The 24,363-nt window shown below is 43.9% G+C and overlaps 1 protein-coding gene across 2 annotated transcripts; it reads left to right on the top strand.

The window, feature by feature from the left end:
- Window positions 1-90: 90 nt before the first annotated feature.
- Window positions 91-20,055, top strand: LOC111966839 (la-related protein 4). Of its 2 annotated transcripts, none has more exons than XM_023991794.2 (16): window positions 91-638; window positions 3,297-3,399; window positions 5,096-5,263; window positions 5,491-5,578; window positions 5,858-5,994; window positions 6,321-6,424; window positions 6,597-6,707; window positions 6,846-6,899; window positions 7,065-7,283; window positions 7,636-7,739; window positions 14,460-14,690; window positions 15,159-15,210; window positions 15,439-15,597; window positions 15,759-15,907; window positions 16,165-16,384; window positions 16,547-20,055. In XM_023991794.2, the coding sequence occupies exons 1-16, from the start codon at window positions 519-521 to the stop codon at window positions 16,979-16,981; spliced, it is 2,454 nt and encodes an 817-aa protein (XP_023847562.1). In that variant the 5' UTR covers window positions 91-518; the 3' UTR covers window positions 16,982-20,055. The 2 variants fall into 2 exon arrangements, with proteins under 2 accessions (XP_023847562.1, XP_023847563.1); XM_023991795.2 differs by lacking the exon at window positions 91-638 and adding an exon at window positions 2,096-2,314.
- The last annotated feature ends 4,308 nt before the right edge of the window (window positions 20,056-24,363 follow it).

The raw sequence follows: 24,363 nt of genomic DNA, 5'->3' as shown, positions 1-24,363 counted from the left end.
GCTACTTGTTTGTTTATCCGTTTGTCAACCGGAAGCAGAAAATACGAACGTTCCAAAGGTCATTTCCAGCCGCAGTGTGAGTCGGGACGGTGGCGCCCTTTACCAATGTCTGCCTGCTCTTAGTAAAGGTGCGTGTCCGCTTCGGTCGCCCGGCTAGGAATGCGCCTTTCGGCTTTGACGCTTGTTACATTTTGGGGGGAAGAAACATTAGTGATAAAGGTGGTTGGTAAAAKTAGAGGCATACTCTGGCATAGTTTTCGTCTGTAAATATATTGTCGTGCGAACTTGATTCACCAACGTTGATTAATATCTAGCTGACTAGCTAGCTAAGTAGGATAGCTTTGCTAGCTAAACAGCCAGGGCTAGCAAGTATCTTTTGGTGTTGGCTAAACAAGTCTAGCAGGAGATAACCCGATTGATTGTAGACAGCAACCTGTACTTTGAGAGACTAGGGGGTGGAACACGGGCCGGGGGGTTGGGAGGAAAACRACGGGGGAGACGTGAGCCAAGAGCGGCCGATGAGTTCGGACCAGGGCGGAGAGCCGCGGCTGCTGCAGGAGGAGGAGGCTGATCCGGGGCCGAAGACCTGTGGGGAGGAAGAGACACCACTTGGGATCGGGGGAGGATCAGGCGGCATGGTGAGTTGCGGCCTCTACGCCTACTAGCTAGCTAAGCTAACGTTAGCTAGTCTACACACCATCCCCCTGCCATTGCGTCCCACCAACTTGATTTGTCGCCTGCCGTCATTGCCCTTCTCTAAATAGGGTCATACTCCAGTCATAGGCTGAGGCCAAGAATATTACCTAATGTTATTACCATATTTTCTGCAAGMTACCAATCTGATTCACATCGAGAAATTGACTGAGATGATTTATGGCTAACGTTACCATATGTTCTGGTGAATGATTGATTTGCTGTCGTTGGATACACTATGTAACGACTAACTAGCTAAATTGGCTCCCTAAAAGCATTAATATATTGTTTGACGCGTTCTTAACTATGTCCTTTGAAATTAGAGTAACGAGTAGTCCCCCAATAACTTAATTTGCCAGCTAAATTAAATGGCCAAACTGTAACGTTTTTCTGACAGTTTAGTTTAGTCAGCTAACGTTAGCTACTTTGGCAGCGATTGAATTTGCTAGTTTAGCAGCCAAGCTAGGAAATGCAGCAATTTGCTGAGTAATCATTATGCAGTGCCATAAGTGTCAATATTTATTATACTATCGATTGGAGATGGCGGGCACGGATATCGCCCAACTAGCGATGCAACATAACCAGTAAGCACATTTACCGAATTAAAACAAGCATAAACTAGCCTAATCTCGCCAGRCTAACTAGCTAACTAACATGCATTGCAAATACCCGGCCTATGCAGCACAGCAAATATCAGCCGACTTTAAAAACTGGGGCTAACGAGATACAACCAGCAGTAAGCTAGCTATCTAGTTAGCACTGCACGTATGTCCAGATTAATCCGAGTTGTTTCGCTAGACAGAGACTGCTTTCACGGAATTCATGTGTGTAATGTTTGTTCCATATCACATGATTTTGAAACCACTCAATCATGAACAGTGTATATTGAGATGTGACAGCTGCTCTTGCTAGGAGTAGACTACGAGAAGGGTAGATCAATTTTGTAGCAGGTGGTCACTAGGAACGACTCCCAGTGGAAGGTTGCCTTATTATTATTTATTTCTTTACACGTGCCACTACCTACCTACAGTGAAACAATATCAAATTAAATTTGACACCCCTGGCTACGACCTATTGTCTCACACCCACTCAACATAATTGACAGCTCAACAAGAGAATTATACGCCTTATTGGGATTAGTGCCGAGATTTTGTAAAATCCACCCAATCCTTTAAACATGTATCGCCTGGGGATCCGCCCATGCTCTCGTGAAGAATACTAATTTCCGAATTTTCTATCGATTCTAGAACACTGGGAGGAGGGAGAAAGTGGCACGTGCCTCAAGTATCATCAGAAATGTTAAAGTGCTCACCAGCAGGGGTAGCAGGAGCAACAGACTCCTTTTATTTTGTCGGGTTTGAGATTGACAAAGCTGTCTGCCAACAGCCGTTCTGGATTTGGGTTGGCGGTAAACTTGCGGAAGAGAGCGCGCTCTCTGCAGAGACATGTGGGTCCCACTGCCAAGGATGTAGGTGGAGAAGAGCGAGAACCACATGTTGAACTTTAAACTACAAAAGTAAAGCATCTCAAGTTCTGCTTTTCTCTGTTGCTCGCATTATATTATATGCGTCTTACATGTTAGTTATCAAGGAAGTCAAATAAAATGATTTTATTTATTGAGGTAAGCATTTTTTATTGTGTTAAATGTAGGCCGGACAACATACTCGCGAGTCGCCAGTGACTKATAGTGGTTTTGTGATCATATTTAGCAATCAGTGGTTGGAATGAAAAACATGTAATGGGAATCGACCACGAATTCAATTGGTTTCCAATGGCTTACGTTGTTATTTTTGCGTCTTTCGGTTCGGGGTTTGTGTGTTGTGCCAATAATTACATAACGGAAACAAATGTAACGCGTTTGATATACATTTACATTTAAGTCATTTAGCAGACGCTCTTATCCAGAGCGACTTACATATCAAATTCGTTTGACTTTTGTATTATTGATGTACTGTATTTCAGTAAATGTTGAGACTGTAATCCCGAATAAATGTGATCAGTTAAAACATTTTTTTTAACCTTTTATTTAATTGGCAAGTCAGTTARGAACAATTTCTTATTTTCGATGACGTCCTGGGAACAGTGGGTTAACTGCCTTGTTCAGGGGCAGAACGACAGATTTTCACCKTGTCTGCTCAGGGATTCAATCTTGCAAMRTTTCGGTTACAAGTCCAACGCTCTAACCACTAGGCTACCTGCCTGCTACATTCCTCTGCCAATGTTAAATAATTGCATAGTACAACTGTTAAACCAATTTGCAGCATGCACATTTTCAATGATTTTCTAATTAACTCGGTTAACTGAGAACTGAGTCAATCTAAAACATAAATTCAACCGGATTTGGGTTTGTTTTGTTTTCAGTATGTGTAAATGCAAAYGGGGGTCATGTGTATTTCCCTTGTTGTGATGGGGCCAATCAGAGGACACCCTGTAAAGAGAACATCCTGCTTTTATCAGTGTGTGCATGTATCACTGTGTATGGTGTAATGTATAGTAACATACATCATGTAAATCTATTTAATGTTGTCTTGGATTGGAGTGGCTTTATATATGCATTTTTCAATCCATACGTTCCATTGTATTTCCTGGGCCCCTGTTCCAAGGTCACCTCCAAGGGCGCAGGTCTGAACCCCAATGCCAAGGTGTGGCAGGCCCCTGCTGACGGMCCCGACGGAGCACAGTGGCCCCCGGCTGACATAACTGAAGGTGAGAAATAACATTATAATACTATATACCGTTTAATAACATATAATATTACTGTACATACCATTTAGCAGACTCTTTTAGCCAAAGCAACTTATAGTTGCGTATAAATTACGTATAAATTAAAAACTATGTATTTTGCTCCAGTAGGAATTGAACCCACAACCCTGTCGTTGCTGGCACCCTACCTAAGAATMATAAGCATATTTGATTTATATAATGCTTTTCCAAATGTTCAAAGCGCCTTTACATTGTAAGGAAATTTCATCTTATCCACCAAATCAATTCAATAAACTTTTTTAGTCCATGATGAGCTATTATTGCTGACAACAGGAAGCACCTACCAATACATATACTGTACCATACATGATATCAATGCCACATGTACTGAAGTCTATAGGCCTGTTTCTATGGAGAACATCATCTCTCTTTATTGAAAAGGGCCAAACGGGTACAGCAGGAGACATATAGGAAGTCAATCATGGGGAACCCTGTTGCACCCGCTTTCCATCCCAGCGCAGGCCTGTAAGACCCCTTTCCGTCCCAGCGCAGGCCTGTAAGACCCCTTTCCATCCCAGCGCAGGCCTGTAAGACCCCTTTCCGTCCCGGCGCAGGCCTATAGACAGTTAGGATCTCAAATGGGCGACCAAATATTCGTAAAATTTTTACACTGTTATTCTCTTAACTTTCATACAATCACAAGTGCAATACACCAAAATAAAGCTTGACTTCTTGTTAATCCAGCCACCGTGTAGCCACCGTGTCMGATTTCAAAAAGGCTTTATGGCGAWAGCTAACCATGCTATTATCTGAGGACAGCACCCCGCATACCAACACATGACAATCATATTTCAACCCGCCAGGCGTGACACAAAACTCAGAAATAACGATGTAATTCATGCTTTACCTTTGAAGATCTTCTTCTGTTGGCACTCCAATATGTCCCATAAACATCACAAATGGTCAATTTAATTCCATCGTTATATCCCCAAAATGWCMATTTTCTTTTGGCGCGTTTGATTCAGAAAAACACCGGTTCCAACTCGCCCAACATGACTACAAAATATCKAATAAATTACCTGTAATCTTGGTCCAAACATTTCAAACAACATTCCTAATCCAACTTTAGGTATTTTAAAACGTAAATAATCAATAAAATTTAAGACGGACTATACCGTGTTCAATAGCTGATAAAATGAAAGTGGACCGAGCTTCAGGTGTCACGCGCCCCAAACAAAACAGTCCACCTGGCTCGAGCCTCAGAAAGGAAWGGGCTACTTATTCATTACTCAATGGAAAAACATCAACCAATTTCTAACGACTGTTGACATCTAGTGGAAGCCGTAGGAGCTGCAAGCATATTTCTATTAAAACGGGCTTGCCATAGAAAACTAATGGAAAACAGATTGACCTCAAAARATTTCCCTAGATGGATTGTTTTCTCGGGGTATCGCCTGCCCTTTCAGTTCTGTTATACTCACAGACATTATTCAAACAGTTTTAGAAACTTCAGAGTTTTTTCTATCCAAATCTACTAATAATATGCATATCCTAGCTTCTGGGCCTGCGTAGCAGGCAGTTTACTTTGGGCACACTTTTCATCCGGATGTGAAAATACTGCACCCTATCCCAGAGAGGTTTTAACTAATAAATCTAATAATGAATGGTGCCCCTGTCGCTCCCACTCTCTCCCATCCAGGTTATTCAGAGTCTGTGCCCTCCACCGGTTGTAAACCGTACAGGGTAGGCTTCACCACCCTGGAGGACAGCAGCTCCTCCGCAGCAGCCACAGCTGAGGTCACTGTGAACGGCATGGATCCTCCAGACCTGGCCTTCACCCCTGCTGAGACTACAACTGGGACCTTGGGTTAGTTTTAAAGCATGGTGGACTAAACTACAGTACCCATAATCCACCATAAGATTACAACTGTTATAATTAGTCGATTATAGCCACAAGGCTGTATGTTTCTCACTGACAAATTACAACACGGTTACAAATGCATTATCCAGGCAGACCTCTTACGGATGTCTTTTCGGACCTCGTGTAATTATCTGACAATATTACATACTCACTGAACACATTTTGGTTTGAAGGGGAGACCAAGYTGACAGAGGAACAGCCCCTCTCGTCAGAGAAACTGACAGAGTCCCTCAAGAAAGAGCTGGAGTTCTACTTCTCTCGGTGAGGACACATGTTGTTTTAGGTTAGGTGTTCTACCTCTAGGTGAGCGTAGTTGTTCCTATGTTTGAAACGGGAGATACTACCTGAAGTTGTCCAATCAAAAAYTGCATGTATTTTTTAGTTGCAAAACATTTTGCTACATTATGCCCTACTGAATGACCCAGAGTCTTGTGGTTTTTGGATAAGTGATTGTAATAAGTGTATTCCTTTGAATACATGTGCATGGTTGATAGCATGTATCTTTTATGATTTGACCTTTGTCCCTCGTTTGTTGTGTAGGGAGAACCTGTCCAAGGACCTATACCTGATGTCCCAGATGGACAGTGACCAGTTTGTCCCCATATGGACCATCGCCAGCATGGAGAGCATCAAGGCCCTCACTACTGACATGGAGCTCATCCTGGACGTGCTCCGATGTAAGGGGACCAAACCTTTGTTTTATTTGTATTTTTTTCTATTTTTTTGGAACCGTGTAACTTGGTCACAAATCTGTTTTCGTCTTTTCTTGCCAACTCCGATGGTAATACCGTGACCATAGGAGTTGGCAAGACTGCACAAACAGTTCTGTGACCACGTGGGCTTGTGATCGAATGGTATGGATTATTTTTAAACGCACCTACGGAAATATGTTTAGGGCAGTGTAGAAGAGGGATGGACCCCCCCACTACAGTGCTAGTTACTGTATGTGGATTGATAATGATGTCATTTGTGTCCCTGAGCCTGACATGCTTGTGGTTCTCAGCCTCTCCAATGGTTCAGGTGGATGAGCAAGGAGAGAAGGTGCGTCCTGATCACAAACGCTGCATCATCATACTGAGGGAGGTTCCTGAGACAACACCTGTAGAGGTAAGACAACCATSTTAGTCATGTTATAGTCAATATACAACCATGTTACAATGTCTTATTGAAAAAGGTTAATTGGTGTATGTACTCCTCCGTCAGTCACAACGCTGGCACATTTGCTGTATTTAATCTTATTTGCTGTATTTAATAAAAATGTTCTTCTTTGTTCCCTAAGGAAGTGGAGGCTCTCTTTAAAAGTGACGACTGTCCGAAAGTCATTAGTGTAGAGTTTGCGCACAACAACAACTGGTACATCACATTCAAATCTGACACTGATGCTCAACAGGTAAGCTGGATCTGATTGGTTTATAAAGCCGTTTAAGGCTTCTGATTGGTGTAATGGGCATTAAGCTGTCATCAGTCCCAATTTTGTTGAAAAGAGTTATGGAATTACTGCYTGTCTGAGTCTTTCTGTCCTTTTCAGGCACACAGATATCTAAGAGAAGAGGTGAAAACATTTCAGGGAAAACCTATCATGGTGAGTTGCGTTATAACACTATCAATCACTTGCGAATTAAGTCTGCAATTTCCCTCAACTAGCATGTCCCTTTATTGATCTCTCCTCCCTTCCCAATCATGTTGTGAAGCCAAAGACACATTTCACAAGTAAAAAAAAAACAAACGTTTTACTACTACTTTCCAGGCGAGGATAAAAGCCATCAACACGTTCTTTGCTAAGAATGGCTACCGTAGCATGGACAGCAGCCTGTACACAGCCCAGCAGTCTGCCCCGACCCAGACCCAGTACAACCCTAACCTGTACATGCAGCACGTCTACAGCCCTCAGCAGCAGTACCCTCTCTACGGCATTGTACCACAGACCTGGACAACCTCTCCTACACCMTACTTCGAGACTCCGCTGGTGAGCATCGTAGACTATCCTTTTAAATGGTTTTATAAATAATATTGAAAATATTTGGTGAGATGCAGAACGCTATAAACTAATCCTAGTAGATTGTGTTAACTRAAACTTCATTTATATAGGTTAGTCTTGGTAACTTCTCTTGTACATRAGATGACATTTACAATTAAAAAATATTTTATTAGGTTATTGCTTGTTCAACATTGATCTGTATAAAGGGGATTGCTGTACACTGCGGCTGACCCTGTGCTTCCAACCCCTCTGTGTCAGGAGGTTAGGCTGATCAGACAAAAAGGAGAAATTCTGTTGTCTAAGAAATAAACAAATATGATTTTATCCCCCATCTCTTCAGGCACCGTTTCCCAACAGTGGCTTTGTGAATGGGTTCAGTTCTCCTGGACACTACAAGACTGGCAACAACTCCCTCCACATAACTCGCCCCTTCAACAGAAACCGGTACGTTGAAAGTTGGTYTAGTATTCTCTCTGAAGTGCAATGAGTTTCTTTCTGTGGGTGAATCTGCTTCGAACCCATGCATTCCAGTTTGTGAGTGGGGTAAATGGTTAAACCATAGTAACATTGGTGACTTGAAAAGGACTTTTATGACATTTAGTTTTTAATTCTCTGTAGAGCAAGGCTTCAGCCACACAGAAGTTGTAGATTGAGGATGTTTTTTTTTTTAAATTCAAGATTATCTATCAAAAGCGTACAGTATGTCTGCCATTAACGTATGCTGCTCATCCAAAAAGGGTTGACTTGGGTTTAACTTTTGACTGACAGCTGATGAATGCATATCTAAATTAATTCATGTTCATGAGTCTGTGGCCGTAAGATATACAGTGCCTTCGGAAAGTGTTAAGACCCYTTGACYTTCTCCACATTTTGTTACGTTACAACCTTATTCTAAACTTTATTAAGTGAACAAAATTCTTCATCAATCTACACACAATACCCCATAATGACAAAGCGAAAACAGGTTTGTAGAACCTTTTGCAAAATTATTAAACATAAAAAAAAACAGGGCCTCCCGAGTGGTGCAACGGTCTAAGGCAACGCGTCGCAGTGCTAGCTGTGTCACTACAAATCCTGGTTTGATTCCGGTGTCGCAGCCGGGCACGACCTGGAGACCCTTGGGGCGGTGCACAATTGTCCCATTGCGCTCTAGCGACTCCTGTGGCGGGCCGGGCGCATGCACGCTGACACGGTCACCAGCTGTATGGTGTTTTATTCTGATGTTGGTGCGGCTGGCTTCCGGGTTAAGCGGCTGGCTTCCGGGTTCGGTAGTGTTTCAGAGGACACACGGCTCTCGACCTTTTCCTCTCCCGAGTCCCATCGCTCGAACTCCCGTACGGACAAGACTGTAACTACCAATTGGATACCATTGGGGAGATAAAGAGCAAAAAATGTCAAACCGATAACGTATTTACATAAGTATTTACTCTTTGCTATGAGACTCAAAATTGAGCTCAGTTGCTTCATGTTTCCATTGATCATCCTTGATATGTTTCTACAACTTGATTGGAGTCCACCTGTGCTAAATTCAATTGATTGGACATGATTTGGAAAGGCACACACCTGTCTATATACTGTAAGGTCCCACAGTTGACCGTGCTTGTCAAAGTTAAAACAAAGCCACGAGGTCAAAGGAAAGGTCCGTAGAGTTTCGAGACAGGATTGTGTCGAGGCACAGATCTGGGGAAGGGTACCAAAATATTTATGCAGTATTGAAGTTTCCCCAGAATACAGTGGCCTCAGTCATTCCTATATGTAAGAAGTTTGGAACCACCGAGACTCTTCCTAGAGCTGGCTGCCCGGCCAAACTGAGCAATCGGGGGAGAGAGGCCTTGTTCAGGGAGGTGACCAAGAACATGGTCACTCTGACAGAGTTCTTAAAGACTCTCAAATCATGAGAAACATGATTCTCTGGTTTGATGAAACCAATATTGAACTCTTTGGCCTGAATGCCAAGCATCATATCCGGAAGAAACCTGGCACCACCACTGCAGTGAAGCATGGTGGTGGCAGAATCGTGCTGTGGGGTTGTTTTTCAGCGGCAGGTACTGGGAGACTAGTCCGGTTCAAAGGAAAGATGAACAGAGTTATCCTTGATGAAAACCTGTCCAGAACACTCAGACTGGGGCGAAGGTTCACCTTCCAACAGGACAACGACCCAAAGCACACAGCCAAGACAATGCAGCAGTGGCTTCGAGACAAGTCTCTGAAATGTCCTTGAGTCGCCCAGCCAGAGCCCGGACTTGAACCCGATCGAACATCTCTGGAGAGACCTGAAAATGGCTGTGCCGCAACACTCCCCATCCAACCTGACAGAACCTGAGAGGATCTGCAGAGAAGAATAGGAGGAACTCCCCAAATGCACGTGTGCCAAGCTTGTAGTGTCATACCCAAGAAGAATCGTGCCTGTAATCGCTGTAAGGTGCTAAAACAATGTACTGAGTAAAGGGTCTGAATACTTATGTAAATGTGATATATTTTATTTAAAATAACTATTTCTAAACCTGTTTTTGCTTTGCCATTATGGGGTATTGTGTGTGTATATTGATGAGGGAGGGAGACGATTTAATCCATTTTAGAATAAGGCTGTAACTTATCAATGTGGACTAAGTCAAGGGGTCTGAATACTTTCTGAATGCGCTGTATGTGCCATTTAGGCTTCCATAAAACCAAAGAGGATGCATTTCCATGTGAATAGTTTATGGGTATTACTGACTGAACCACTCCCTGTTCTCTTACGATCTGTCCCCACAGTGTCCCCCTCTATTCAAGAAAGAAAGTAATAAATACCTTCAGGTACAGCCATTATACTGTCTAGAATCAGCTTCATCGCTTTGTCAGTTCATAACAGTTCAGTTTTAACCCATCTCTTACCATACCAGTCTACAACCTAATGGCTAAATCTAGAACTGGGCCAAAGCAGTACAGCTCTTTAACTTTACCATAACCAATGTCAAGATACAGTATGTTCTTGCATAATGGACAGCTAGGATTTGTTAACTCATTTGACCTAACTTATGTTTAGACTCTGTTTATATGAGCTATACTAAATGGGCCAGATCGTAGTTAGGCTAAGTGACCTAGCTAGCCCTCCATTTAGTCAACTGTTTCTCTCATCATCCTGACCATCCATCTGGTTTCTTTTCATCATTTATCTCAATTTTAATTTAGAGGTTTCATTATTACAGCTGTACTTTGGCAATGTAGTCATGTTACCAAATACATATGTCCTTTACTAAGAAGTGAGTGAGATCCTATGACATCTGATTCATACGATGACTATATAACTAAGACCACTAGCTGCTGTAGCCAGGGGAATGAAGATCTGGTCAGTCCAAAATATTTGGCTGGTACATTTTCATTTGTCAACTGCCATTTCAACCATTTAATTTGAGCATCAGCCATTTAATTTGAGCTGGAGAACTGGTACGGGAAACCACTTGTTAATATTGTATGGTGGTTTACATTGAGAAATGCATCCACTGCTTTTTAACAAATAAAAAATAAATGTCCGCTCACGGTGAACTGCGTTTATTTTCAGCAAACTTAACATGTGTAAATATTTGTATGAACATAAGATTCAACAACTGAGACCATAAACTGAGCAAGTTCCACAGACATGTGACTAACAGAAATTGAATAATGTGTCCCGGAACAAAGGGGGGTCAAAATCAAAAGTAACAGTCAGTATCTGGTGTGGCCACCAGCTGCATTAAGTACTGCAGTGCATCTCCTCCTCATGGACTACACCAGATTTGCCCGTTCATGCTGTGAGATGTTACCCCACTCTTCCACCAAGGCACCTGCAAGTTCCCGGACATTTCTGGAGGGAATGGCCCTAGCTCTCACCCGCCGATCCATCAGGTCCCAGACGTGCTCAATGGGATTGAGATCCGGGCTCTTCGCTGGCCATGGCAGAACACTGACATTCCTGTCTTGCAGGAAATCACGCACAGAACAAGCAGTATGGCTGGTGGCATTGTCATGCTGGAGGGTCATGTCAGGATGAGCCTGCAGGAAGGGTACCACATGAGGAAGGAGGATGTCTTCCCTGTAACGCACTTCGTTTAAGATTGCCTGCAATGCCAACAAGCTCAGTCCGATGGTGCTGTTACACACCGCCCCAGACGGACCCTCCACCTCCAAATCGATCCCTCTCCAGAGTACAGGCCTCGGTGAAACGCTCATTCCTTTGACGATGAACGGGAATCTAACCATCACCCCTGGTGAGACAAAACCGCAACTCGTCAGTGAAGAGCACTTTTTGCCAGTCCTGTCTGGTCCAGCGACAGTGGGTTTGGGCCCATAGGCGACGTTGTTGCCGGTGATGTCTGGTGAGGGCCTGCCTTACAACAGGCCTACAAGCCCTCAGTCAAGCCTCTCTCAGCCTATTGCGGACAGTCTGAGCACTGATGGAGGGATTGTGCGTTCCTGGTTTAACTCAGGCAGTTGTTGTTGCCATCCTGTACCTGTCCCACAGGTGTGATGTTCGGATGTACTGATCCTGTGCAGGTGTTACACGTGGTCTGCCACTGCGAGGACGATCAGCTGTCCGTCCTGTCTCCCTGTAGCCCTGTCTTAGGCGTCTCACAGGACGGACATTGTAATTTATTGCCACGTCTGCAGTCCTCATGCCTCCTTGCAGCATGCATAAGACACGTTCACACATGAGCAGGGACCCTGGGTATCTTTGTGCTTTTCATAGTCAGTAGAAAGGCCTCTTTCGTGTCCTAAGTTTTCATAACTGTGACCTTAATTGCCTACCGTCTGTAAGCTGTTAGTGTCTTAATGACCGTTCCACAGGTGCATGTTTATTAATTGTTTATGGTTCATTGAACAAGCATGGGAAAGTGTTTAACCTCTCTGGGATATTCGGGACGATGGCGTCCCACCTCGCCAACAGCCAGTGAAATTGCAGGGCGTCAAATTCAAACAACAGAAATCCCATAATTAAAATTCCTCAAACATACAAGTATTTTACACCAATTTAAAGATAAACTTGTTGTAAATCCAGCCACAGTGTCCGATTTCAAAAAGGCTTTACGACGAAAGCCCACCAAACGATTATGTTAGGTCAGCACCTAGTCACAGAAATACACAGCCATTTTTTCAGATAAAAGAGAGGAGTCACAAAAAGCAGAAATGGAGAGAAAATTAATCACTAACCTTTGATCTTCATCAGATGACACTCATAGGACTTTATGTTACACAATACATGTATGTTTTGTTCGGTAAAGTTCATATTTATATCTAAAAATCTGTTTGCATTGGCGCGTTATGTTCAGTAGTTCCAAAACATCCGGTGATTTTGCAGAGAGCCACATCAATTTACAGAAATATTCATAATAAACATTGCTAAAAGATCCACTACTCCTTAATGCAACCGCTGTGTCAGAGTTCCAAAAAACTTGATGGAAAAAGCACACCATGCAATAATCTGAGTACGGCGCTCAGACACAAAAACAAGCCATACAGATACCCGCCATGTTGTGGAGTCAACAGAAGTCAGAAATAGCATTATAAATATTCACTTACCTTTGATGATCTTCATCAGAATGCACTCCTAGGAATCCCAGTTCCATAATAAATGTTTGTTTTGTTCAATAAAGTCCATAATTTATGTCCAAATACCTCCTTTTTGTTTGCGCGTTTAGTACACAAATACAAACTCAGGAGGCGCGGGCAGGTCCAGGTGAAAGTTCAGACGAAAAGTCATATTACAGTTTTACATTTACATTTAAGTCATTTAGCAGACGCTCTTATCCAGAGCGACTTACAAATTGGTGCATTCACCTTATGATATCCAGTGGAACAACCACTTTACAATAGTGCATCTAACTCTTTTAAGGGGGAGGGGGGAGGGTTGGGAGGATTACTTTATCCTATCCTAGTTCATAGAAACACAGTTCATAGAAACATGTCAAACGAAGTATAGAATCAACCTTTAGGATGTTTTTATCATAAATCTTCATTAATGTTTCAACYGGAGAATTCCTTTGTCTGTAGAAATGCAATTGACCGCAGCTAACTCTTACGGGAGCGCGCGAGACTGAGCTCATGGCACTCTGCCAGACCCCTGACTCAAACAGCTCTCATTCCCCCCTCCTTCACAGTAGAAGCATCAAACAAGGTTCTAAAGACTGTTGACATCTAGTGGAAGCCTTCGGAAGTGCAATATGACCCCATAGACACTGTATATTCGATAGGCAATGACTTGGAAAAACTACAAACCTCAGATTTCCCACCTCCTGGTTGGATTWTTTTTTTTTTTGCCTGCCGTATAAGTTTTGTTATACTCAGACATCATTCAAACAGTTTTAGAAACTTCAGTGTTTTCTATCCAAATCTACTAATGATATGCATATTCTAGCTTTTAGGCCTGAGTAGCAGGCAGTTTACTCTGGGCACCTTTTTGTCCAAGCTACTCAATACTGCCCCCCAGTCCCAAAGAAGTTAAACCCTTTACAATGAAGATCTGTGAAGTAATTTGTAAAAATCCAAATCATCTTTGATAGACAGGGTCCTGAAAAATGGGACGTTTCTTTTTTTGCTGAGTTTACATTTGTAAGAATCCGACCATAGCAGGAACACACAATGAAAGTGTCACGTTCTATTGTACTCTTTTGCAAACACTGGTTGGACCTTAAGATGAGAAAGTGATGTTCATAGAGGAAGAGCAGGCTGTTGAGATTAGGTCTGGTGCACTCCTCTCCCTCTCATTGAATTTATTTATATCTATATCTGTCCCGATGAGTGCTAAGTTTGAGATCTGAAGGTCTTCAAGTATGGATTGGAAAAAACGAACCAATGGAAGGAAGGTTAAAAGAAGAAGTATTATAATACTCTTACCAAGTTCATCTTTTTGTGGTTTTCTTTGCTTGCCTCTGTATTTGTCATCAGGAGTTGGCCAACATACTGCATGCTATTCTTTTATTGCCCACCACATATTCCCGTCCCAGTTGTGYCAAGATTAGCCTCTAACTCTGGGTCGTATTCATTAGGGCACACCGTAGCAAAATGTTTTGCAACAATTACWTTTTTCTTTTTGGTTTAGTACTGGAAGTCCCTCCCTGTTTGTCAGTTTTCTGTTTGGGGCCTATTGAATACGACCCAGATGTATCTAAACCTGGTTGGATCTGTTATCACATCTCCTTCGTCCTTCAGGAACCATGTGAAACCCCAGGTGGGGAGACCAGGTGAAGTGACCCCTACATCTGTGGCCCCTGTCCCCCTGGAGAGCTTGACTGGCCTGAGGAGCCCTCAGCCCCCCACCACCAACCCTGGCCCTGGGCCCCTGCAGACCCAGACACCTCCGGACCCGACCTCAACCTTCCCCCACCTCTCCTCCACCTCCTCGGACCCCAATGATGACGGAAGCATGTCTGTACGAGGAAGGTGAGGCTGACACTATTATTAACCTTGGTGTTTTAACTGGTAAAAATTATCTGGACCAGATGTTATGACATGACATAACACACAGTGAGGTATTGTTTCCCCCCTATTGGAACAATGTAGTTGGGTTTTTGAAGTGGTGAATTCCTCTGAGTCATCTCAGACCTAGTGATGACAACTTGATGCACAGGAGGGAAATCAGGCTGTGGTGTGAGGATGGTTTTGGGATTCTTTCTCCTCTCCCTCTGCTCTACCTCTGCTCCCCCTCTCTACCTCTGCTCCCCCTCTCTACCTCTGCTCCTCCTCTCCCCGAAGCTATTATCTTCTACACCTGTCCCGATGAGCGCTAAGATTATGAGATCTGAAGGTCTGAGATGGAGAATGTAAAACCAACCAGTTTACAGAGAACCAAGTGTACAAATTTCAGCACCATCTCTAAAAGAGAAGCATCTCTTCTGTCCTCCATTACAGAAGGACGACATACAGAGGCACGCGAAGGAGGAGAGAGGATGAGCGGATCACGGTAACGTTACAAAATTTACTACAGTAACTATGTAGAGCTGGCTTTTGAATAACGTATTTAATTAGGACGAAACCGGTTATCTACTTCCTGGTGCATGTCTGTTGTTTTTAAGCTTATGGTTTAATGTCTGTTACATTGTGTGGCTGTACATTGAGTTTTATGGTGCAAAATGAATTTCCTCATTGAGGGCATTAACATGTTTATAATGTTCTCTCTTGGTCCTTCCAGAGACCCAGCCCTCTGGCTGAGGTAAAGGTGGCGCCCCCTAAGTTTGACCTGGCTACTACTAGTTTCCCCCCGCTGCCGGGCTGTGTGGCCAGTACCCAGGGAGAGCCCCTACTGGAGAACAGGATGTCTGACGTGGTGCGAGGACTGAACAGGGACAAGGTAAACACTGGATCCCTGTGGTTGTTCATACCTTAATACTGAGATGGATACAATTAACTCAGACTGTTCTATAAATCACACGTTGACACATCAACGGAAAATGGGAGTTACACATGCAGATCAAGTCATATGCTCACTTCAGTGTGCCCTCCTCTCTGTAGACAACGGAACTAGCCAACAAGGAAGTGAGTGCCGGCCCAGCCTCAGCCCCAGGACATGAGGAGGCAGTGTCTGTCTCTAGTCTTGTTCAGCCTACAGCCAAACCTGCTGTACACCCTCACGCACCCCCCGCCCCTGTCCCAGCCCCCAGGTAAGGAAACAGGCTGAAGTCTGCTCATTTTTTTGAGGGTAACAGTTGTGCCGTCATTTCACGTACTCTTTGTTTAGAGACTAAATGAATACCTACAAGTGGAAAGTATTCTACTTCTTAGGCCTATCAGCTGGTCATTCTGCTCCTCAGCATTTTCATGTAAAGGTTGAATTGACTAGAATCATGATATGTAGAGGTCAAATAGGGAGGTACAGGTCTGCTTCAGTCCTAATGGTGTTTTTAATTTTCTTCTGTAGCGTACCACATCAGGAGAAGAAGTGGGATAGGGTGGCAGAGCCCTCAGCCCCCAAAGTCACCCCACATAGACCTGCTACCTCTGGGACCAACCCAACCGGACCCCCCTCCACACAGCCAGCTGTGCCTGGCCCCAAGCCCCAACCCAGCACAGTGTCCTCTACACCAGCTACACCGATCACCCTGGCCTCCACCACCACCACTACTACCCCTGCACCACTGGTAAGACACCATGATCATACTGGACCTCTACTCTAGCCATTTACACATGATGGATCTGTGTTACATAAGGATTGCTTCTTTGTCTTATGAAACATAATTGATTTCTCTGACCTTAGCCCAAACATCTACATCTGTTAACTCATTTTTTTGTGTCTCGTTCAGGAGCCCCGCAAGCTCAGCTATGCCGAGGTGTGCCAGCGAGCCCCCCCTCCAGGCCCCCCAGCCCCGGCCTCCTCCACACCAGCCCAGCCGCTGCGTGAGCAGCGCGTCAACAAAGCAGAGGAGCCAGGATCCAGCTCCACCACCAGCCCAGACGACCACACCAGGGGAGATCGGCAGGACAAGGCCCAGGAGAGAGAGAGGGATGGGGGCTGGGAGTGCAAGGAGAGCCGACCACGTGATCGTGACCATCGAGACCGTGACTCCCGGGATGGACGGTACTACCGCAACAATGGACCCCCCAGACAGGGGAGCTCTGGGGGCCTCAAGTTCCATGAACAGAGACGAGGTCCCCAACTGGCCCGACGCAGCTCCCCCCAAGGAGGCCCCCGACACACTGGCAAAGAGCAGAACATCCCCCCGGTGTCGCCAAAGTAAAACTTCTGATATGACTGACGAAAACAAACAAACAAAAGTGTGATATATATATATATATATATATAATATATAAAGAAAATCAATGCATATAAAAGCAACAACCTTAGTGGTAACCCCCCCCCCCCCCTGCCTCCTGGAACATTGTCCCAGAGAAAGAAAAGCTTTGTTGATGAAGTTAAAATGGAAGACTGGGGACATCCAGGAGAAAGAACCAACATCTAAACAAGTATCAACTCACTTTCGGAGTGATTTGAAAAAGGAAAAATATATCATTTAGGCCTCGTAAACAAATCTATTATTAGCAGAATTTAAAATCAATGATTTATTTGGAGTTAGTTTCCTTTGCTACTCTGCCTGGGGAGAGGTTGCACACTGGGCCCTGTATTAAGGCCCTCTACATTTTAAACAATAGATGTTGGTCTACAAGGAACATATGTACTAAAGAATAGAACATACATGCATATGTTGTGTACATAACAAAGATATCACTAACAACGAAAATATCTTTTTTTTTTTKTGTGTACGTACGGCAAGGATGAATGATTGACTGAAATAAGATGTGATTGATTGAGATGTCTGTTTTATGCGTCGATTGTTGCTAAGCAAACCGATTGGGACAGAGTGCTACACTTCAGTTCACTGGTTTTCATGGAACAAATTAACAGCTCATTGGGATTCAAGAATCAACTACCTGAAATTGGCCAGTTAGACATTATCCTCTTAATAATGTTTATTCATGAAAAATGTTAAAGATGATATGAGTGTTGTTAATGATTGGCTCACCTATGTTATCAGTAAAGAATTCAACCAAAATAATTGGTAATAATCAAGTTAGTTTTATGCTCGTTTCCCCCCCGCCCTTGAGCTGTCTGTGGCATATACAGGTAACTGCCAGAATAAAGGAAACCCCAACATAAAGTGTCTCTTAATAGGACATTGGGCCACCATGATCTGCCAGAACAGCTTCAGAGCACCGTGGCATATATTCCACAAGTGACTGGAACTGTATTGGAAGAATGTGACACCATTATTACACAAGAAATTCCTAATTTGGTGTTTGGTTTGTGGTGGAAAACGCTGTCTCAGGCGCCACTCCAGAATCTACCATAAGTGTTTTAATTTGGTTGAGATCTGGTGACTGACAGCCATGGCATATGGTTTACTTTGTCAGTGCTCTGTGGATGGGGGCATTGTCATCCTACCTATATTGGCATAGCCATGATAGCCAAAATAATGGCCTGGCCAGCATTTATTTACTCAACCTTAAGTGTGATGGGATGTTAATTTTTTAAATAACTCAGGAATCACACCGGTGTTGATCTCATTTACTCAAGTGTTTCCCTTATTTTGTCAGTTAACTGTATGTGACTCTGCTTTGTTGCAAACAGGTCCACTTGGGGTAAGAGCACTCCTCAGCCTGTTTAGATCGCAGTTTCCTGGTCCAAACCTGTTCATTTTCAAGTTCTTTCATCTCTTTATCTTCATTTCCTGATATGTTTGTATTTGGAAACTTAGGAAATATATGTTGATGGGTGCCAGTCTGTTTCTGCCTTTACTTATGGATTTGTCATGTTTGGCTTGACATTGACAACAATGAGGTTGGTAAGAGCACAAATAGATCTGGGACCAGACTGAAAGGTTGACGCGGTCAAACCTGACTGCTTAGTTGGCCTAAATGGTCTTGGCAAGATCTGTTTGGTGTCTCCCCACATCATTGCAGGATATTCAGGTTTAGCAACTCATTTTTGTGTATTGTAAAAAATAAAAATATGGTTTAGAAGTATCAGATTGAAGTAGGGGTAGTGCAGTGTTTCCCAAACTCAGTCCTGCCCACCCCCCCCTTTTGGTTTTTAACCTAACACCACAAAGCTGATTTCAAATAATCAAAGCTTGATGAGTGTCATTTCAATTGGCTGTGTAGTGCTAGGGCAAAAACCAAGCTGTGCACCTGGGACCACGTTTGGGAACCCTGGGCTAAAGAGTGCTGTTAACCGAGATGGATTTAGCTAGCCTATATAGTAGATTTGGCAGCCAAGTAAAGGGTTAAACAATCAGACCGTTTTCATGTGCTATGTGCCAGCTGCCTATAGTTCTAGTTGACGTGGTAGGGTAAGCTCTCTGTGTCCCAAATGGCATCCTCGTCCCTATATAGTGCCCTAACTTTTGACCAGGGCCCTCGTCAAAAGTATTGCACTATATAGGGACCAGGATGCCATTTGGGACGAACACGGAGTTGAAAGGTCAGCTTAGTAATGTAGTCCTTCAGGGGGTAAACTCTTTGTCCCGGTTGTACTGAAGAGGTGTAGTATCCTATGCTGTATGGTATTATTATTATTAACCCTTTGCTAGAGCCGTGTGTGGAAGAATGTATTGGTTCTAATGCTGAACATCCAGAGGGAGGCTGGCTTTGGTCAAAGATGGGCATCTACCACCATATTGTTTTTTTAGGGTGAGTTTGCAGTTCTAAAATTGGATAAAAACAGACCGAAATTTGACATGGGGAWTTTCAGTTTGGACTGTACAACATTTACTTCTTAGATTGTATTTATTTTAATCCTACTGTTGGTTGGCTGGTTTCCCCAAGGTGTGTGTGTGTGTGTGTGAGAGAGCGAATTGGCAAAGAAGCACGCAGATGATGACATTGTATATTGTTTGAGATTTCAGCTGAGAGAAATACTTGATGCATTGACTTTGGGTTTAGTAATGCCGTTTATAATTGAGTTAATCACTCACTGAGGCTGTTTATTCATGAATGAGTTGTGAGCAGCTAGTGATGTAGTGTGGTGATGCACTAACTTGTTTTTAAAAAGAATCTTACTGTTCAAGTAATGTGAAAGAATTTTAGAAGCATATGGTAATGATATTAATGTTGACAAGCTTGAGAATCTACAGGAATAGTTTTTTTTCTTTTTCTTTTTTCCTCCATAATGTTTTCAGTAGAATTCTTCTGTAAATTTGGGGTTTAGGGTGGCAACAAGCAAATATAGCAACGGATTGATTTTAAGTGTTTGACACACTAAATTCTAGAACTCTGTATGAAATGTCACCCAAAAAAATAAATTATTTTGATTTGGCCTTTTGAGTAATGTATTATTATTTTTTTGATTTATCAAAGTATGTTGTGTTCCTAGTCCAGGCACTATACGTCTGGAATAACCAAGATTTATCTCACGTCTGGATTACGGCAACTCTGCTGGCTGGGCTCCAAGCTCCCGTGCCATCATACCCCTGAAACTCAACCAGAACGCCACAGCGTGCCTGGTGTCAACCTTCCCAAGTCCCCCCCCGCTCCTTTTGCATTCACCGCTGGCTCCCAATAGAAGCATGCATCCAGTTTCAGACCCTGATGCTTGCCTACTGTGCAGCAAAGGTTACAGCCCCTACCTACCTTCAGTTTACAGTCAAACCTACACCCCAACAAGAGCGCTCCATTTTGAGTCTCTCTGGATAAGAGTGCTAAATGTTAATCATATGTTGTGCACTCACACAATTACATCGACGATCAATTCTGACCTTCTAAGCTGAAAAGAAAACAATTGACAGTCTGAGAACTGTCCTAGATCATACATATTGTTTTAATTTGTGAATTTGTCATTGTTAACATGCGTAGGTGTATTTGGCATGTGAGGTGAACATGTCCCACCCAATATTCCAGATGGCTTTTCTGCTATAAACCGTTGTGACGGAGCAGTTTGTTATCCTGTTTGTCTTTAACTTTTGAATGGTGGAGCTTTCAGGACGTTTGCAAACCGCACGGAACACGTTAGAAGGGAGAGTGACAAATTCGCATTTGAAAGCAATGTAGATTTTCTATTCTACACACTTATTACCAGATCCCAAAACCTTTTGATGCATTTCAGTCAATACAAACCATTAATCCTTCAGATTGAAATTTAGGCTACCTGATTTGACATCTTTGTTATTTAAATCCGTAAACATGGGCACCCTCATAGATATTATCCTGACCAACTTGCCCTCCAAATACACCTCTGCTGTTTTCAATCAGGATCTCAGCGATCACTGCCTCATTGCCTGCATTCGCTATGGGTCTGCGGTCAAACGACCACCCCATGCGAGCAGACCTTTCTAATCGACCTGGCCCGGGTATCCTGGAAGGATATTGACCTCATCCCGTCAGGTGAGGATGCCTGGTCATTCTTTCAAAGTAATTTCCTCACCATCTTAAATAAGCATGCCCATTTAAAAAGAATATATAGTTCTAAGAACAGATATAGCCCTTGGTTCACTCCAGACCTGACTGCCCTTGACCAGCACAAAAACATCCTGTGGCGGACTGCACTAGCATCAAATAGTCGCCGCGATATGCAACTTTTCATGGAAGTCAGGAACCAATACACGCAGTCAATCAGGAAAGGAAAGGCTAGCTTTCTCAAGCAGAAATTTGCATCCTGTAGCTCTAACTCCAAAACCTTGGGGGGGAAAAACCTGGGACACTAAAGTCCATGGAGAACAAGAGCACCTCCTCCCAGCTGCCCACTGCACTGAGGCCAGGTAACACTGTCACCACCGATAAATCCACCATAATCAAGAATTTTAATAAGCTTTCTCTATGGCTGGCCATGCTTTCCTCCTGGCTACCCCAACCCCGGGCCAACAGCTCCGCACCCCCCGCAGCTACTTGCCCAAGCCTCCCCAGCTTCTCCTTCACCCAAATCCAGATGTTCTGAAAGAGCTGCAAAACCTGGACCTGTACAAATCAGCTGGGCTAGACAATCTGGACCCTCTCTTTCAAAAATTATCCGCCGCCATTGTTGCAACCCCTATTACCAATCTGTTCAACCTCTCTTTCGTATCGTCCGAGATCCCTAAAGATTGGAAAGCTGCTGCGGTCATCCCCCTCTTCCAGGGGGAGACACTCTAGACCCAAACTGTTATAGACCTATATCCATCCTGCCCTAACTTTCTAAAGTCTTCGAAAGCCAAGTTAATAAACAGATCACTGACCATATCGAATCCCACCGTACCTTCTCCGCTGTGCAATCCGGTTTCCGAGCTGGTCACGGGTGCACCTCAGCCACGCTCAAGGTACTAAACGATATCATAACCGCCATCGATAAACGATTGTACTGTGCAGCCGTCTTCATCGACCTGGCCAAGGCTTTCGACTCTGTCAATCACAGTATTCTTATCAGCAGACTCAATAGCCTTGGTTTCTCAAATGGCTGTCTCGCCTGTTTCACCAACTACTTCTCTGATTGAGTTCAGTGTGTCAAATCGGAGGGCCTGTTGTCCGGACCTCTGGCAGTCTCTATGGGGGTACCACGGGTCAATTCTCGGGCTGAGTCTTTTCTCTGTATATATCAACGATGTCGCTCTTGCTGCGGGTGATTCCCTGATCCACCTCTACGCAGACGACACCATTCTGTATACATCTGACCCTTGTTTGGACACTGTGTTAACAAACCTCCAAACAAGCTTCAATGCCATACAACACTCCTTCACTGGCCTCCAACTGCTCTTAAACGCTAGTAAAACCAAATTCATACTTTTCAACCGTTTGCTGCCCGGACCCACCCGCCCGACTAGCATCACTACTCTGGACGGTTCTGACTTAGAATATGTGGACAACTACAAATACCTAGGTGTCTGGCTAGACTGTAAACTCTCCTTCCAGACTCATATTAAACATCTCCAATCCAAAATCAAATCTAGAATCGGCTTCCTATTTCGCAACTAAGCCTCCTTCACTCACGCCGCCAAACTTACCCTAGTAAAACTGACTATCCTACCGATCCTCGACTTCGGCGATGTCATCTACAAAATAGCTTCCAACACTCTACTCAGCAAACTGGATGCAGTCTATCACAGTGCCATCCGTTTTGTTAACAAATCACCTTATACCACCCACCACTGCGACCTGTATGCTCTAGTCGGTTGGCCCTCGCTACATATTCGTCTCCAGACCCACTGGCTCCAGGTCATCTATAAGTCTATGCTAGGTAAAGCACCGCCTTATCTCAGCTCACTGGTCACGATAACAACACCCACCCGTAGCACGTGCTCCCACAGGTGTATCTCACTGGTCATCCCCAAAGCCAACACTTCCTTTGGCCGCCTTTCGTTCCAGTTTTCTGCTGCCAATGACTGGAACGAATTGCAAAAATCGCTTATTTACATAAGTATTCAGACCCTTTGCTACGCGACTCGAAATTGAGCTCAGGTGCATCCTGTTTCCTTTGATCATCGAGATGTTTCTACAACTTGATTGGAGTCCACCTGTGGTAAATTTATTGATTGGACATGATTTGGAAAGGCACACACCTGTCTACATACTGTAAGGTCCCACAGTTGACAGTGCATGTCAGAGCAAAAACCAAGCCATGAGGTCGAAGGAATTATCCGTAGAGCTCCGAGACAGAATTGTGTCGATGCACAGATCTGAGGAAGGGTACCAAAAAAGTTCTGCAGCATTGAAGGTCTCCAAGAACACATTGGACTCCATCATTCTTAAATGGAAGAAGTTTGGAACCACCAAGACTCTTCCTAGAGCTGGCTGCCCGGCCAAACTGAGCAATCGGGGGAAAGGGTCCTTGGTCAGGGAGGTGACCAAGAACCCGATGGTCACTGACAGAGCTCCAGAGTTTCTTTGGGGAGATGGGAGGAACCTTCCAGAAGGACAACCATCTCTGCAGCACTCTACCAATCAGGCCTTTATGGTAGAGTGGCCAGACGGAAGCCACTCCTCAGTAAAAGGCACCAGACAGCCCGCTTGGAGTTTTCCAAAAGGCACCTAAAGGACTCTCAGACCATGAGAAACAAGATTCTCTGGTCTGATGAAACCAAGATTGAACTCTTTGGCCTGAATGCCAAGCGTCAAGTCTGGAGGAAACCTGGCACCATCCCTACGGTGAAGCATGGTGGTGGCAGCATCATGCTGTGGGGATGTTTTTCAGCGGCAGGGACTGGGAGACTAGTCAGGATTGAGGGAAAGATAAACAGAGCAAAGTACAGAGAGTTCCTTGATGAAAACCTGCTCCAGAACACTCAGGACCTCAGACTGGTGCGAAAGTTCACCTTCCAACAGGACAACGGCAGTAAGCACACAGCCAAGACAACGCAGGAGTGGCGTTAGGAAAAGAGCGGAGTGGCTTCGGGACAAGTTTATGTATATTTGTAAACAACAGCTTGTGCATGATATCTAAGTCTCGAGGTTTTGCTTGCCTGATGTAGAGTTTCTCATGATAAGCTGTAGACCACACTATCTAACGAGAGAGTTTTCATCTATATTCTTTGTAGTGGTCTATTTACCACCACAAACCGATGCTGGCACTAAGACCGCACTCAATGAGCTGTATACGACCATAAGCAAAAAGGAAAACGCTCATCCAGAGGTGGTGCTCCTAGTGGACTTTAATGCAGGG

Source organism: Salvelinus sp. IW2-2015, linkage group LG7 (genome assembly GCF_002910315.2).
Source record: "Salvelinus sp. IW2-2015 linkage group LG7, ASM291031v2, whole genome shotgun sequence".
Lineage (NCBI taxonomy): Eukaryota > Metazoa > Chordata > Actinopteri > Salmoniformes > Salmonidae > Salvelinus > Salvelinus sp. IW2-2015.
Note: the sequence above shows the minus strand (reverse complement) of the source record. Positions and strands in the feature narration are given on the sequence as shown.